Source organism: Dendrobates tinctorius, unplaced genomic scaffold (assembly GCF_039654945.1).
Source record: "Dendrobates tinctorius isolate UK_male_01 unplaced genomic scaffold, ASM3965494v1 ptg000231l, whole genome shotgun sequence".
Taxonomy (NCBI): domain Eukaryota; kingdom Metazoa; phylum Chordata; class Amphibia; order Anura; family Dendrobatidae; genus Dendrobates; species Dendrobates tinctorius.
In genome coordinates, this window is record NW_027361898.1 from 21,612,741 (window position 1) to 21,629,344 (window position 16,604).

The following is a 16,604-nucleotide window of genomic DNA, read 5'->3' on the forward strand; positions in this document are numbered from 1 at the left end:
TATTTATTTTATGAATTATTGCTAAGTCAATTCATATTTGTGATTATTTCATCTTTAGACACTGCATAAATAATCAAATATTGATATATCCATGTAAAATAAAAACCAAACAATACTTTATATGGGGCATATTTACCAAGTCATATTACAGTATAAAAGGCCCATTAAGGTCTTATTCTCACTTCAATAAACAGTCAATTATAGCCTTGACCAAAATGTATTTGGAGTGGAATCTTTTGATATATTTATTGACATGTCATTTTCTTTAAATTGTGGCTTATTAAATTGACTTCAGGTAGAGAAACAGTGCAATGATACAAAAATGCATTTTTTTTCTTACTTGTTTGGCATAGGAAAAGCAAAATCAGAATGAACACAAATAGTATAATTCTTTGAATTATGCATTTTGAGATGATCGATACAGATTATCTGGAAGATATGAACTGCAGTAGGTTTTAATGAAAATTGACAAATGCACAATAACCTAATGGCATGTGTACAAATACACCAATATGGAGGAAGGTGTGTGATTCCATTCTGTAGGCTATGAAAATTCCAACCAGTAGCGTGTTCCACCTGCTGGAAAAAAAATCTAGATAGGCCAAATCATTACCACTCAATTGGGGTATAATTAGGAGCTCTACTTCACTGTTACAAGAACAGAGAAAACGCAAAAGTAGTATCTGTCACCATGTTCATACATGTGCCTGAGATCAGGTTGCCATATAAATAGGTTAGAAAATGACAATTATTTGATTATCAAAATAATAAAAACTTTTTTTTTTTTTTTTGTTGAAAGGTAAAAGGTCCATAAGACTCAAAAGCCCTTGCTCTTAATTTAGGGGAACAATATGACATTCTGGTTCCCCTCCTTATTATACAAGAGTCCAGGTTTATATATTTAATGTGCCATGACACCTAGTAATTGTCTTTCTCCTTCACAGCAGTCCAGTAACACTGTCTTCAGTTTCCGATGCCTTTCTTCTGTGTCAGGAGGGATCCAAAACACAGTCATCACCTATAGACTTCAGTCATAAATCAGAAACGCCCAAATGGATTGGTAGCTTGCTGTGGTTGTGTGTCTGGAAAGAGAACAAGAATATTAGATACTCTGCACCCACTGGCTGCTGCACAGGGAGAGAAAAAACAAAGCTCTAAGTGCTGCACACACGGTTATAAAAGATTTCATTGTTGCAGGGTACTCAAGTGAACATGCATCATTTATGAACGGCAAGGTATACAGGAGTAAGACAAGGTGAAGCTGAACAAGAACTTCTACAAGGGAGTACTCACTAGATAACTGCTGTTGTAGTTGTCGTACAAGAGCTGCTGTCTGTTGCTGCTGCTGCGTTTGTTGCAGACCTTGCCTTGGAAACTAAAAGAGTAGACCATGTGAGAAATACAAAAGAAAACCAAAACGTAACGGCAAAAAGGAAAAAAACTTAAATTCTTATTAAAATATTTCTTTAATTAAAAAAAAAACATTTTTTAAAATTTAGTTTCTTGTGTTAGCTGTGTTTCCAAGAAGAGGTTCTTTTAAATGTAAAAAGACAGACATTTACATTAAAAATACACACATATTGAAGATATGTATTAAGTTTTTTGTGTGTAATATATTATACATATGTGTGTGTGCGCATGTTATGAATATTCTTTTATTGAATATTAAGGATATTTGGCTTTCAGGTGAATCCTAAAATGAACTCTAACCTTTTCGGATGAACTTAATGTGGGGTTTTCTAAGCTTTCGGATACACATGTCCAACTGTTTCAGTACAACTTGATGTTCTCTAACAGGGAGTTTAATGGCAAAATTCACAACAGGTGTTTCATCCATGAAATCGCCCAATAAATTTCAGAATTCAATTACAGTTGGTATTAAAGAGACTTCCTCATCGCGCTGTTGACGTTTTGACATCATGAGACCAAGACGACACCTAACATTAATGAACGGTTCCCCGCCACTGCAAGGCTTCAAAGCAGGATGTTCTCAGATGGAAGTGGCCACTCAGCTTAGAATGTCACAAAGTGTCAGCAGGTTGCATCGGAGATACAGAGAGACTAGAAGAGTCACAGAAAGGCAGAGAAGTGGAAGCCCTTTGCCTGCATCCCACATCTGATGACAGCTTCATTATGAAAAATAGGGATTTTTGTGTACTCCCCGTAAAATCCTTTTCTCTAAGCCATTCATTGGGGGACACAGACAGTGGGTGTTATGCTGCTTGCCACTTGGACACTAAGTAAACCAGAAAAAAAGTTTACTCCTCCCCTGCAGTATACACCCTCTCGCTGGATGAGATATCTCCAGTTCAGTGAAAAAAGCAGTAGGAGCTTAAACAGTCAACAATAACCATATGCTACAAATGAGCCAGTAGGCTAAACAGGGCGGGTGCTGTGTCCCCCAATGAATGGCTCGGAGGAAAGGATTTTACAGTGAGTACACAAAAATCCCTATTTCTCCTACGCCTCATTGGGGGACACAGACAGTGGGACGTCCTAAACCAGTCCCTTGGTGGGGAGCATACATCTGCTAATACCCCATGTGCCACTAAGTCAACACTGAGGAACTGACGATTGCAGGATGCGAGGCCTGAAAATGAATTTGGTAATGTTTTGTAAAAGTATGCAGACTGGACCAAGTCGCAGCCTTGCAGACCTGTTCTGCCGAGGCCTGGTGCTGAATGGCCGAAGAGGCGCCCACTGACCGGGTAGAGTGCGCTATAATCCCTGCTGGGACAGGCGCATTCCTGACACGATAGGATTCCTGAATCGCTGAGAAAATCCACCTGGCTTGCGTTGCTTCTGAAGCGGCTAGACCCTTCCTATGCTCCTCTGGAAGTATGAACAGGGGATCTGACTTGCGGAAGGGAGCCGTCCGCGAGATGTACCGTCTCAGAGCCCTAACCACATGACAGGGTGTGGAGTGCCTTCTCAATGCGATGGACTGGCGCTGGAAAAAGGGAAGGCAAAACAATTTCCTCGTTGAGATGGAAAGAGGAGACGACCTTGGGCAGGAAGGATGGGGACGTCCTGAGAACCACCTTGTCCTGATGAAAATTCAGGAACGGAGAACGGCAGGACAGGGCTGCCAATTCCAAAACTCGTCTGACATAATTGCCACTAGAAAGATCACCTTCCAAGAGAGGACGGTCAATGACACATCCTGCAGTGGTTCGAAAGGAGCCTCCTGTAAGGCCCCGAGAACCAGGTTAAGGTCCCTTGATTCCAATGGCCTTCTATAAGGAGGCGCCACATGGGAAACTCCTTGAATGAACGTCTTGACCTGAGGTTTGGTGGCAATTTTGCGTTGGAAAAGGACGGACAAGGCCGAAATTTAGCACTTGAGTGAGCTAAGCGCGAGGTCTGATTTTAAACCGGAATGAAGAAACTCCAATATGGCCGAAATGGAGATCAGAGGGGATCGACCATGATCCTTGCACCATGATAAGATGATTTTCCAGGTAAGGTGATAGATACGCCTGGACACAGGCTTCCTAGCACTAATCATGGTGGAAGTCACGTCGTGAGAAAACCCAGCCTGTGCTAAAATCCAGGATTCAATGGCCACGCCGTCAAAGACAGGGCTCCGGAGTTCTGATGGTAAGTCGGGCAGTGAGAAAGCAGATCTGTGTGATCTGGAAGTCGCCAGGGGACGTCGGCGACTAGTTGTATTAGTTCTGCATACCGTGCTCGGCGCGGCCAATCTGGCGCGACTAGGATCACTGGTACACCCTCCGCTCTGATCTTCTTGATGACCCTCAGAAGCAAGGGAAGAGGGGGAAAGATGTACGGAGCCGGAACCGGTGCCATGGCAGAACTAGGGCGTCCGCTCCGATGGCGCATGGATCGCGAGATCGGGCAATGAACCGAGACACCTTGTTGTTTAGTCTGGAGGCCATGAGGTCCACATTTTCTGCTGAAAGACATCCGGATGAAGAGACCACTCTCCCGAGGCAAAGCCTTGGCGACTGAGGAAATCTGCCGCCCAATTTTCTACGGCCGGGATGTGAATTGCTGAGATGGGCGAATGGTTGGTCTCGGCCCAATGGAGGATGTGACTCATTCGTGCATGGCCATCCTGCTCCGGATACCTCCCTGGCGGTTGATATACGCTACAGCCGTGGCGTTGTCAGATTGGATCCTGATGGGGCGACCTGCGAGGAGATGGTGGAAACTCCGTAGAGCAAATCTGATCGCTCGTATCTCCAAAATGTTGATGGGGAGACGTGACTCTCGGGTCGACTAATGACCCTGTGCCGTGTGGTGACGAAAGACCGCACCCCAGCCGAGAAGACTTGTCGGTGGTTACTACCAAACAGCTTACTGGGAGAAAAGACCTCCCTTGATTCAGGGAGGACCTCAGTGTCCACCACCTGAGGGTTTGCCTGACCCGCAGGGACAGAAGGATCAGACGGTCCAGGGAGAACGGGTTCTTGTCCAAAGCTAACAGCAACGCATGTTGTAAGGGACGGAGATGGAACTGTGCAAATGGAACTGCTTCCATCGCAGCCAACATTTTTCCGAGAACTCTCATGCTGAAACGAATGGAGTGAGAAGCTGGTCGGGAAAGAGTCCGCACTGCCTGTTGTAAGGCTTGCGTCTTTTCTGGAGGGAGAATGACCAACCCGCAGGAAGTGTCCAAGATCATTCCTAAAAAGGAAATCTGCTGAGCCGGTTTCGGGGAAGACTTTTCGAAGTTTATCTTCCACCCCAGGCGCGAAAGTGTATTTACTGTTATCTCCACGGATTCCTCGCAGGCTGGAAGGGACAGACCCTTGATGAGCAGGTCGTCCAGATACAGTAACACCACTACTCCCTGAGAGTGGAGAATGGCCATGACAGCCGCCATGACCTTGGTAAAGACCCTGGGAGCAGTGGCGAGTCCGAAGGGCAAGGCAACGAACTGGAAGCGTTCCTCGTGAATTGCAAAACGCAGGAACTGCTGGTGGGACGGGCAGATTGGAATGTGAAGGTAAGCGTCCTTGATGTCGATGGATGCTAGGAACTCTCCTTTTCCCATGGAAATGACAACTGATCGGAGAGATTCCATTCGGAATCGCCGTACCCTGACAAACTGATTTAAGTTTCAGATCCAGAATGGGTCGCATCATCCCGTCCTTCTTTGGAACCACAAAAAGGTTTGAAAAAAATTGTCTGAACCTTTCGTGATGAGGGACCGGAATGATGACTCCGTCCCTTAAAAGAGCCTGAACAGCCCGTAGGAAGGCTCTTGTCTTTCCCTTGGGGGGAGAGGAAAGGAAAAAGCGAGTTGAAGGGGGAGAGGAAAACTCTCTTGTATCCAGAGGACACCAGCTCCCTGACCAACTTGTCGTGGATGACCGCGAGCCAGGTGTGGCTGAAGGAAAGTAGTCGACCGCCTACTCTGTCGGTGACTGCCGGATACCGCAACAAGTCATTGGGTAGATCTAAGAGATCTGGGTTTCCAAAAGCGGTTAGGTCTGTATAAGACCTGGGAGCCTCTGTATCCACGCGGGGACGGACCTGATCCGGAAGAGAAGGTAGAGGAGGACCAACCGGAATTGTTGCGAAAAGATCGAAAGCGCGTCGGCTTTTTTCCCCCGGTAGCATCAGAAATGAGCTGATCCAGTTTCTCTCCAAAAAGACGACCCATTTGAAAGGGGAGAGAAGTCAATGATCTTTTAGATGTGGCATCCGCCCGCCAGTAACGGAGCCATAGGGCTCTTCTAATGGAGATCGCCTTAGCGGTAGTTTGATCAGCGCAATTGGCGGCATCAAAAGAGGCGACCACAACAAAGTCCGCTGCGTGAATTATCTGCCTGGCGACCGTGGTTGCCTCCGGAGGAAGATTGGTGCCCTGGAAGGAAGTAATCAAGACTTCTGAACAAGCCGCCATTGCCTTAGTGACCCAAATTGCCGCAAAAGATGGAAAAAGTGCTGCTCCTGAAGCTCCAAAAACTGAACGGGCAAGGTAGTCCATCTGACGATCGGAGGGGTTTCTGATTGAGGAACCCTCAGAAACGGATAGGAGCGTTTTTGAAGCAAGACGCGATACAGGAGGGGACTGTAACCAATCCTTCATTAGGTCTGGATCAAAAGGGTATTTAGCCCTGTGAACTGCTTATGTGGACGATCCCTAAGTTTCTGGACAATTTTCTTAAAGTCCGGATGGCTGCGTGTGCGCAGGTTATTTAAGTGATATAGGATGTGCTTGAGCGGGAACATTATCCTCATCATGCAGTGTGGGGTGCAGCACGCAAGCATCCCATAAGCAAAGCATCACAGAAGCTAAGCATTTGAAAACAGCAGTTATACATGGCAGTCAGGTAACCCACACTTTGCTCTCCCCCCTCAACCATGTGCTTTATTTTTATCCTCCTGTGTTCCTTTGCCATCCACCATCCTATCCCCCCTTCATCACGACTCATACACATCAGCCCCTCTATACTACCCTCTCCCATGTACAGCTCCCATGCACTCCTCACCTTCCTGAGAAACCTCAGCCCATCTTGCCCAAACACATCACAGAAAAAAACTACCTACAATTCCAACAACTATTTGCTCTTTTTCTTCCTACTCCTACTGATTTCAGGTGACATCTCCCCCAACCTCAACCCCGACCTTACCTCATATCGAAACCATAATAATCTTATTAATATTACTTGCACTCCCTCATCTCAATCTTTTAATTGTGCCCTCTAGAATCCACGGTCTGCTTGTAACAAGCTTCCTTTCCTACACAATGACTTTCTGAACAACTCTCAATCTTCAGAGAAATATCTATTAAAATAATTTTTGATAGATATATTATCTCTGAAAAAATTTATTTTGGCAACATATACTCGTCGTTTCTCCTTGCTGGTAATATCATATTGAGTCGCCATAAAAGCATGGGTATTTGACATTTTTTCTGGTATCTTTATTTGCAACTCTCAATCTGTTGGCCCTCACTGAAACCTAGATTCAGGATTCTGACACTGCTTCTCCTGCTGCCATTTCCTATGGTGGCTTACAATTCTCTCATTCCCCGAGACCCACAAATAGACATGGTGGTGGAGTCGGCATACTCCTATCCCCACAATGCACTTTCCAGGTCATCCTCCCCCCAGTTCATCACTCTTATTCCCTTCTGAGGTCCACACCATCAGGCTCATTCGTCCCCTCTCCCTCAGAGTAGCGGTCATATACCGGCCCCCAGGCTCAACCAACCAATTCCTTGACCACTTTTCAGCCTGGCTGTCGCACTTCATGTCCTCAGAACTTCCAACCCTTATCCTGGGAGTCTTCAACATCCCCATTAACAGCCCTACTTCCACATCTGCATCCCAGCTTCTATCACTAACCACCTCTCTAGACCTCTCAGAGCTTTCAACCTCTGAGAGACACAAGGACGGTAACACCCTTGATCTGGTCTTTGTGCAGTTCTGCTCAATCTCCCACCTAAATAACTCACCGCTTCCACTCTCTGACCACAACATTCTCTCCTTCACGCTCACTCCTACCTACCACACAGTCAGAAATCTATAAGCCATTAACCTTCAGACACTTTCAGACTCCCTACACTCATCACTGTCCCCAATCTCCTCTTCTTCCTGTCCTAATCTGGCTGTTCATCACTACAATGACACTCTTAGAAGCACTCTTGACCAAGTAGCTCCCCTCACCCTCAGAACCTCCAAGCACAGAGTAAAACAGCCTTGGCTCACATCGCAAACTAAACTTCTCCAGCGATGCTCTAGGAGTGCTGAACGCCTATGGAGAAAAACCCGCACATCAGAAGACTTCATCCACTTCAACTTTGTTAAGAACCTATAACGCTGCCCTTCACCTCGCCAAACAGACCTACTTCACCACCCTGATCTCCTCCCTAGCCAACAACCCCAAGAAACTGACACTTTTCACTCCCTTCTCAGGCCAAAAGCACAAGCCCCTATCACAGACATTTGTGCTGATGACCTGGCCTCCCACTTTACAGAAAAAATAGATAATATCCGTCAGGAAATCTGCTCCCAACCACCAAGTGCTGTGACTCCCATCCCTTCCTGCATCTCCCCTGGCTCACTTTCTACATTTGATCCCATCACAGAAGAAGTCTCCAGACTCCTCTCCTTCTCGTCCGACTACATTCACTACCGACCCCATTCCCTCACATCTCCTCCAGTCGTCACAACCCACCTAACTACAATCTTTACTCTCTCCCTCTCCTCTGGCTTTTTCCGATACTCCTTCAAACACGCCATCGTTACTCCATTACTAAAGAAACCCGCTCTCGACCCATCCTGCACAAACAACTACAGACCAGTCTCCAATCTCCCCTTCATCTCTAAACTTTTGGAGCGCCTTGTCTACTCCCACCTTACCCGTTACCTCTCCACTCACTCCCTTCTAGACCCTTCACAGTCCGGCTTCCGCCCCCTACATTCGACTGAAACTGCACTCAAAGTGACCAATGACCTTCTGACAGCAAAACGTAATGGTCACCACTCTCAGCAGCTTTCGATACTGTTGACCACCATCTCCTACTCTCAAGGCATTAAGGACACTGCTCTCTCCTGGTTCTCTTCCTATCTCTCTGACCGCTCCTTCAGTGTTTTTGTTCTCTGGCTCCACTTCATCTCCTCTTGCTGTCGGGGTACCTCAGGGCTCAGTCCTTGGCCCCCTTCTCATCTCTCTCTACACAGCCCCAATTGGACAGACCATCAGCAGATTTGGCTTTCAGTACCATCTTTATGCTGATGACACACAACTATACACGTCATTCCCCGACCTTACCCCCTCTGTACTACAGAACGCCAGTGACTGTCTGTCCGCAGTCTCCAATATCATGTCCACCCTCTATCTGAAACTCAACATCTCCAAAACTGAACTACTTCTGCTCCCGCCGTCTACTAACCTCCCTAAATCTGACATTTCCCTCTCCGTGAGTGGCACCACAATAACACCCCGGCAACAGGCGCGCTGTCTGGGTGTTATGTTTGACATCAATCTCTCCTTCACATCCCATATACTATCTCTTGCTGCTTACACCTAAAGAACATCTCTAGAATCCGCCCTTTACTCACCATGGAAACGACAAAAACCCTCACTTTAGCATTGATCCACTCCATGCTGGATTACTGCAATGCTCTATTAATTGGCCTTCCCTGTCACTCGACTATCCCCTCTCCAGTCCATACTTAATGCAGCAGCCACGGTTGTCCATCTGGCTAATCGGTACTCGGACGTGTCCGCTCTTCGTCAGTCATTACACTGGCTGCCCATTCATTATAGGATCCAATTCAAAGTACTTGTTCTCACCCACAAAGCTCTCCATGGTGCGGCACCCCCCTACATCTCCTCCCTCATTTCTGTCTATCGGCCTAGCCGATCGCTGTGCTCTGCAAACGACTTTCGACTAACCTCTGCACTAATCCATACCTCCCACTCCTGACTCCAAGACTTCTCCTGTGCTGCTCCTATCCTCTGGAATGCTCTACCCCAAGAATTTAGGACTAACCACAATTTGCAGTTTTAGGTGCTCCCTCAAAACACATTTGTTCAGAGCGGCTTATCACGTTCACTAATCAGTCATTCTATGTGTAAGGGTGCGTGTGTAGCCCATTCACTATCTCCATCCATCTTTCACTCCCTTAAGATGGCTGGACCATCATAAATACACCATTGTAAATACACCCCTGTACTCTATCTCCCCCACCTCATTGTAGATTGTAAGCTCTCACAAGCAGGGTCATCTTATTTTGCTTTAATTATTGTATTGTTAATGTTGTTACTTATGGCTTGTGTTTTGAAACTGTTAAACTGTAAAGCGCTGCGGAATATGTTGGCGCTATATAAATATTATTATTATCATCCAACTTCAGAATCCTGTTGACTGATTCTATAAGAGAATCAAGCGACTCTTGATCAGTTGGGGGATTCTGAGGGACTGACGTGTCAGATTCGAATTCAGAGTCGTGCTCGCTGAGAACCCCAGGAGAGGGAGAGCGAGAGACAGGAGTCGCAGATGCTGAGGCGCGAACTGGACTAGGGGACGCGTCATGGGTCGGCTTTCTAGAGTACGGCCCCTGCTGTTGGACGGTTCCCGGCCGAAGCCAGAGCCTTCCTCGGGGGGTAAGGACGCTTTCTGGCTTAAAGAGTCTTCCCGGAAGGAGAATATAGCCTGGGCCAGAGACTGCACCGACTATGACAGGGACGCAGCCCACTCAGGGGTACTAAACGCAGGAGGCTCGTCAGCAGCGGCGATTGAGCGCAGGTCGGGGCGCAGGCCGTGCATAACGGATTAGTCTGTGCACTGGGTAAGGCAGACTTGCAAGTGGTACACACGGTAAAAAATGCAGTGTGCTTTTTAGCAGCCCGTTTAGCCTCCTTAGATTGAGAAATAGCGCTCCTGAAAGGGTTAACGGCAGAGTCTGTCTGCAGCTGCAGGGAAGGGGTTAAGTTTTAATCTGAGGGCAGATGCAGCTTACCCGGTCCTGTGCTGTGTCCCCCGGGAGGAATAGCGGTGGCCCTGCGGTGCCACCCGGTGTCCGGCAGAATGCTCGCCTCACAGCTCGTGTCCAGAGCAGGCTGTGGTTAGAGATTAGAATTGCGCGTCTTGTCAGGGATGAGAGGCGTCAAGACGAGGGGGCGGCGATAATAGCATGGGTGGTGCTACTCAAATTGCGGCCTAGTAGGCCGGAAAAGCCGGGGACTAAATTTTTGAGCCTATCCGCGGTAGGCGCCTGGGGGAAGGGCAGCGCTATTGAAATTGCGGCCTAGCAGGCCGGGGACTAAATTTTTCGGGCTACCCGTGGTAGCGCCGAGAGGGTGGAGTGCAAAGCCTCTGACGCTAAGTCAGCTCTTCTCCCGGGGGCCAGGACCCGACCCCATACGTCAACTCCAGTGCTCAGCGCTGTCTGGTCCATCCATGCAGGCTCTCATCCTTCTGGGCTGATGTAGCAGAGCTGGAGGAGTTCTTAAAGGGGCATGCTCAATCGATCCTCCCTATGGTAGGGGGGTGCAGAGGTATGGGGCTGATTCAGGGCCTTTGGAAGCGCTGTCCAGTCTTCTCCATTCCGAGCGCCTGCCCTCATATCCGTGGATTACCGGAACTTTCGCAAGGATCATTGCCATTATTGTCAGAGGAATCAGCCCCAAACGTCGCAGGAAAGTGTACGGGGAGGTATACTCCGCGTGCTTGCCTGTTGTTGGTTCGGGGGAGCGGGCCGTAGAAAGGAACCATTGCCCCCTTCACTCCGTTAATTAAAAATAGGGATTTTTGTGTACTCACCGTAAAATCCTTTTCTCCGAGCCAATCATTGGGGGACACAGAGACCGTGGGTGTTATGCTGCTGGCCACTAGGACGACACTAAGTAAACACAGAAAAAAGTTAACTCCTCCCCTGCAGCATACACCCTCTCGCTGGCTGGGAATTCCCCAGTTCGGTGAAAAAAGCAGTAGGAGTATTAAACGAATGACAATCATAACTCTGTCAAAACCTAAAAATGCTAAAGTGAGCCGATAGGCCAAACAGGGTGGGTGCTGTGTCCCCCAATGATTGGCTCGGAAAAAAGGATTTTACGGTGAGTACACAAAAATCCCTATTTCTCCTACGCCTCATTGGGGGGCACAGAGACCGTGGGACGTCCTAAAGCAGTCCCTGGGTGGGGACAATACTTATGCTAATACCCCATGTAACACTGATTTAACACCGTGGTACTGCCAATTGCAGGCTGCATCTGCCGAGAGCTGCATCCGCAGAAGCCTGAGAATGAATTAGGCAATGTTTGTGAAGGTACGCAAGCTGGACAAAGTCGCAGCCTCGCGGAGAGGCCTGAGAATGAATTTCGTAATTTCTTGTAAAAGGTATGCAGACCTGGTCTGCCGAGGCCTGGTGCCGAATGGGCGAGGAGGCGCCACTGACCGGGTAGTGTGTGCCTTAATCCCAGCTGGAACAGGCGCGTTCCTAACACGGTAGGATTCCTGAATCGCCAAGTGAATTTACCTTGTTAGCGTTGCTTATGACGCGACTAGACCTTTCCTATGCCCCTCTGGGAGCATGAACAGGGCATCTGACTTGTGGAAGGGAACCATCCGCGAGGTGTACGTCTCAGTGCCCTAACCACATCCAGGGTGTGGAGGGCCTTCTCGATGCGATGGACTGGCGCTGGAACAAAAGGAAGGCAAAACAAATTCCTCAATGAGATGGAAAGAGGAGAGGACCTTGGGCAGGAAGGACAGGGACGTCCTGAGAACTACCTTTTCCTGATGAAAATGCAGAAAAGGAGAATGGCAGGACAGGACTGAATTTCGAAACTCTGTATCAATGCAAAAAATGGTGGGGGGAACAAGAGGCGCAATAGTGCCTTATCACTAGTGACACTTAAAGTATGAGCGGTATAATACAGTTCCACTCACCTATTCCAGTTGTGTAACCCACAACCGGCTTGAGAGCATATCACAGAATCAGCTGCTGCAGGACCTCCACCAACCACTCAAACGTGGAAAAACCTTCAGAAAGTTGTGGGAAGCAGGGTGTGTTGCAGTCCGCGCTAGCCGAGATTCACAAATCACCTGGGATACAACATGTTGCAGCAGTGTACTCCTTTATTTCCTCCTATGCGTTTCGGCGCCCTTCCTGGCACCTTCCTTAATATCCCTGAGGAAGGTACCAGGAAGGGCGCCGAAACGCGTAGGAGGAAATAAAGGAGTACACTGCTACAACATCTTGTATCCCAGTTGATTTGTGAATCTCGGCTAGCGGGGACTGCAACACACCCTGCTTCCCACAACTTTCTGAAAATTTCGAAACTCGTCTGATTGACGTAGTTGCCACTAGAAAGACCACCTTGCAAGAGAGGACGGTCAGTGGCATGTATGGCCTTCTGTAAGGAGACGCCACATGGAAAACTCTTTGAATGAACGTCTTGACTTGAAGCCTGGTGGCAAATTGGGAAAGCACTGACAAGGCCGAAATTTTGCCCTTGAGCGAGCAAAGCACGAGGCCTGATCTTAATACAGATTGAAGGGATTCCAATATGGCCAGAAAAGAAAACACCAGAGGTATTTGACCATGAACCTTGCCCATGAAAAAGAAGGTTGTCCAGGTGCGATGATATATGCGCATGACCACAGGCTTCATAGCACCAATCATGGTGGAGATCACGACGTGAGAGAACCCAGCCTGAGCTAAAAACCAGGATTCAATGGCCACGCCGTCAAAGACCGCGCCTCGGAGTTCTGGTGGTAAATCGGGCCCTGCGAGAGTAGATCCATACGATCTAAAAGTTGCCAGGGGACGTCGGCGACCAGTTGTATTAGTTCTGCATACCATGCTCAGTGCGGCCAATCTGGCACGACTAGGATCACTGGTACTCCCTCCGCTCTTCTTGATGACCCTCAGAAGCAAGGGAAGAGGGGGGGGGGGGGAAGATGTACAGGAGCTGGAAACAGTGCCATGGCAGAACTAGAGTGTCCGCTCCGATGGCACATGGATCGCGCGATCGGGAAACGAACCGAGGAACCTTGTTGTTCAGTCTTGAGGCCATGAGATCCACATCCGGGGTCCCTCAATGAAGACATCTGCTCAAAGATTTCCAGATGAAGAGATCACTTCCCCGAGGCAATTCCTTGGTGACTGAGAAAATCTGCCCCCCAATTTTCCAAGCCCGGAATGTGGCTTGCTGAGATGGGCGAATGGTTGGTCTCGGCCCCATAGAAGACGTAACTCACTTCGTGCATGGCCATCCTGTCCCGGGTTCCTCCCTGGCGGTTGATATACGCTACAAACGTGGCGTTGTCGGATTGAGACCCGATGGGGTGAGGTGGAAACTCCATAGAGCTAATGTGATTGTTCGTGTCACCAAATGTTAATGGGGGGGACGTGACTCTCGGGTTGACCAATGACCCTGTTCTGTGTGGCGACGAGAGACCGCACCCCAGCTGAGGAGACTTGCGTCAGTGGTTACTACCAACCATCTTACTGGGAGTAAAGACCTCCCTTGATTCAGGGAGGACCTCAGTGTCCACCACCTGAGGGCTTGCCTTTCCCCGCAGGGACAGAGGAATCCGACAATCCGGGGAGAACGGGTTCTCGTTCCAAGCTAACAGCAACGCATGTTGTAAAGGACGGAGGTGGAACTGTGGAAAATGGAACTGCTTCCATCTCTGCCACCATCCTTCTGAGAACTCCCATGGTGAAATGAATGGAGTGAGAAACAGGTCGAAAAGGAGACCACGCTGCTTGTTGTAAGGCTTGGGTCTCTCCTGAGGGAGGGTGGTGAACTCGCGGGAAATGCGAGCTGGTCCTGGGAAAGACTTTTCACAGTCTATCTACTGTTATCCACAGATTCCTCACGGGCTGGAAGGGACGGACCCTTGATGAACAGGTCATCCAGATACGGTAACACTACCACTCTTGGAGAGTGAAGAATAGCCATGACAGCCGCCATGACCTTGGTAAAAACCCTGGGAGCGGTGGCGAGTCCGAAGGACAAGCCACAAACTGGTAGTGTTTCTCGTGAGTTGCAAAACGCAGGAACTCCTGAAGAGACGGGCAGATCGGAATGTGAAGGTAAGCGTCCTTGATGTCGATGGATGCTAGGAACTCTCCCTTTTCCTATAGAAGCGACAACTGATCTAACAATTTGAGATCCAGAATGGGTCGCATCGTCCCGTCCCCTTTTGGAACCACAAAAAAGGTTTGAATAAAAAATCCTAAACCTTTCGTGAAGGGGGACCGGAATGATGACTCCGTCCTTTAGCAGACCCTGAACAACCTGAAGGAAGGCTCTTGTCTTTCTCTTGGGGGAAAAGAAAAGTAAAACCCCCGGGTTGAAGGGGGAGAAGAAATTCTATATTGTATCCGAAGGACACCAGCCTCCTAACCTAATTGCCGTCAATGGGTAGATCTATGAGATCTGGCTCCCCTAGATCCAGAATCCCTAGGCCTGGGTTTCCAAGAACGGTTAGGTCCGTATGAAGTCTGGGCCAGTAGAGAAAGCAGGAGGAGGACCAACCGGGATTGTTGCGAGAAGATTGAAAACGTGTCGGCTGTTGGTTGCGAAACAGCCGAACAGCCCTTTTACTGAGGAAGGAATTTACTTTCTCCCCCCTGGTAAAATCAGAAATGAGCTGGTCTAGTCTCTCTTCAAAAGACGACCCTTTTGAAAGGAGGGGGAGAAGTCAACGATCTTTTCGATGTGGCATGCGAACACCAGCCGCGGAGCCCTGGGGCTCTTCTAATGGAGATCGCATTAGCGGCAGATTGAGCCGCGCAATTGGCGGTATGAAAAGAAGCGTGTACTACAAAGACCGCTGTGTGAATAATCTGGCTGGCGACAGTGGTTGCCTGTGGAGAAGATTGGTGCCCTGGAATGAAATAATCAGGACTTCTGCCCAAGCGGCCATTGCCTTGGTGACCTAAACTGCCACGAAGGATGGAGAAAAAGCCGCTCCTGAAGCTTCCAAATATTGAACGGGCAGGTAGTCAATTTTGACGATCGGAGGGGTTTCTGACTGAGGCACCCTCAGAAACAGGAGCGTTGTAGAAGCAAGACGCGGTACAGGAAGGTTCACCGGAGGGAACTGTAATCAATCCTTCAATAGGTCTGGAGTATTTAGCCAGAGTATACTTTTGCCCAGTGAGCCACTTATGTGGCTAATCCCTATGTTACTGGATGGCTGGTAAATAACAGCGCACACGCTTGTTCCATAAACGAGACAGGGAGTGTTGGAGCGGGAATAATTTCCTCGTCCAACTTCAGAATCCTGTTGACTGATTCTATAAGAGAATCAAGCGACTCTTGATCAGTTGTGGGATTCTGAGGGGCTGACGCGTTAGATACGAGAGGCATGCTCGCTGTGAACCTCAGGAGAGGGTGAGCGAGAGGCAGGAGTCGCTGATGCGCAAACGTGACGAGGGGACGCGCCATGTGTCCGCTTTTTCAGAGACCTGACCATCCCTTGGAAGAGTATGGCTCCTGACTTAAATAGACCTCCCGGAGGGAGAAGAGCCTGGGTCAGAAACTCCACCGACCGTGACGGGGCGCAGCCCACTCAGGGGTACCAGGCGCAGGAAGCCCGTCCGCAGCGCTGCGAGAGGCGTTGGAGTGCAGGTCGGAGCGCAGGCCGCGCGGTCCGTGCATAACGGATTAGATTGTGCACTGGGTAGGGCAGACTTGCAAGTGGTACACATGGTTAAAAACGCAGTGTATTTCTTAGCAGCCCGTTTAGTCTCGTTCGAGTGATGCATAGCGCTCCAGAAAGGGTTAACGGCAAAGTCTGGCTGCAGCTGCAGAGAATGTGCCGGGAAGGGGTTAAGCTTTAATCTGAGGGCAGATGCCGCTTACCCTCGGTCCTGTGTTATGTCCCCCGGGAGGAAAACCGGTGGTCCTGTGGAGTCGCCCGGTATTCGGCTGCTCCTGCAAGGGTTAACTGCAGCAGCGGTAACAGACATGGCCCCCGAGATTGAAATTGCGCATTTCGTTAGGAGCGGGGGCGGCGACAATAGCGCGGGCGGCGCTATTCAAATTGTGGCCTAGTAGGCCGGAAAAGCAGGGGGCTCAATTTTTGGCCTACCCGCGGTAGGTGCTATTGAAATTGCAGCCTAGCAGGCCAGGAAAAGCCGGGGACTAAATTTCTGGAG

At 48.9% G+C, this 16,604-nt stretch overlaps 1 protein-coding gene across 2 annotated transcripts in view; it reads right to left on the minus strand.

The window, feature by feature from the left end:
* Positions 1–220: 220 nt before the first annotated feature.
* MED12 (mediator complex subunit 12) overlaps positions 221–16,604 on the minus strand; it is a 179,997-nt gene continuing 163,613 nt past the window's right edge. For both annotated transcript variants that reach the window (XM_073556161.1, XM_073556162.1), the window contains exon 43: positions 221–1,375. In XM_073556161.1, the coding sequence (XP_073412262.1) occupies positions 1,103–1,375 (273 nt within the window). In that variant the 3' untranslated portion in view covers positions 221–1,102. The remainder of the gene's footprint in view (positions 1,376–16,604) is intronic.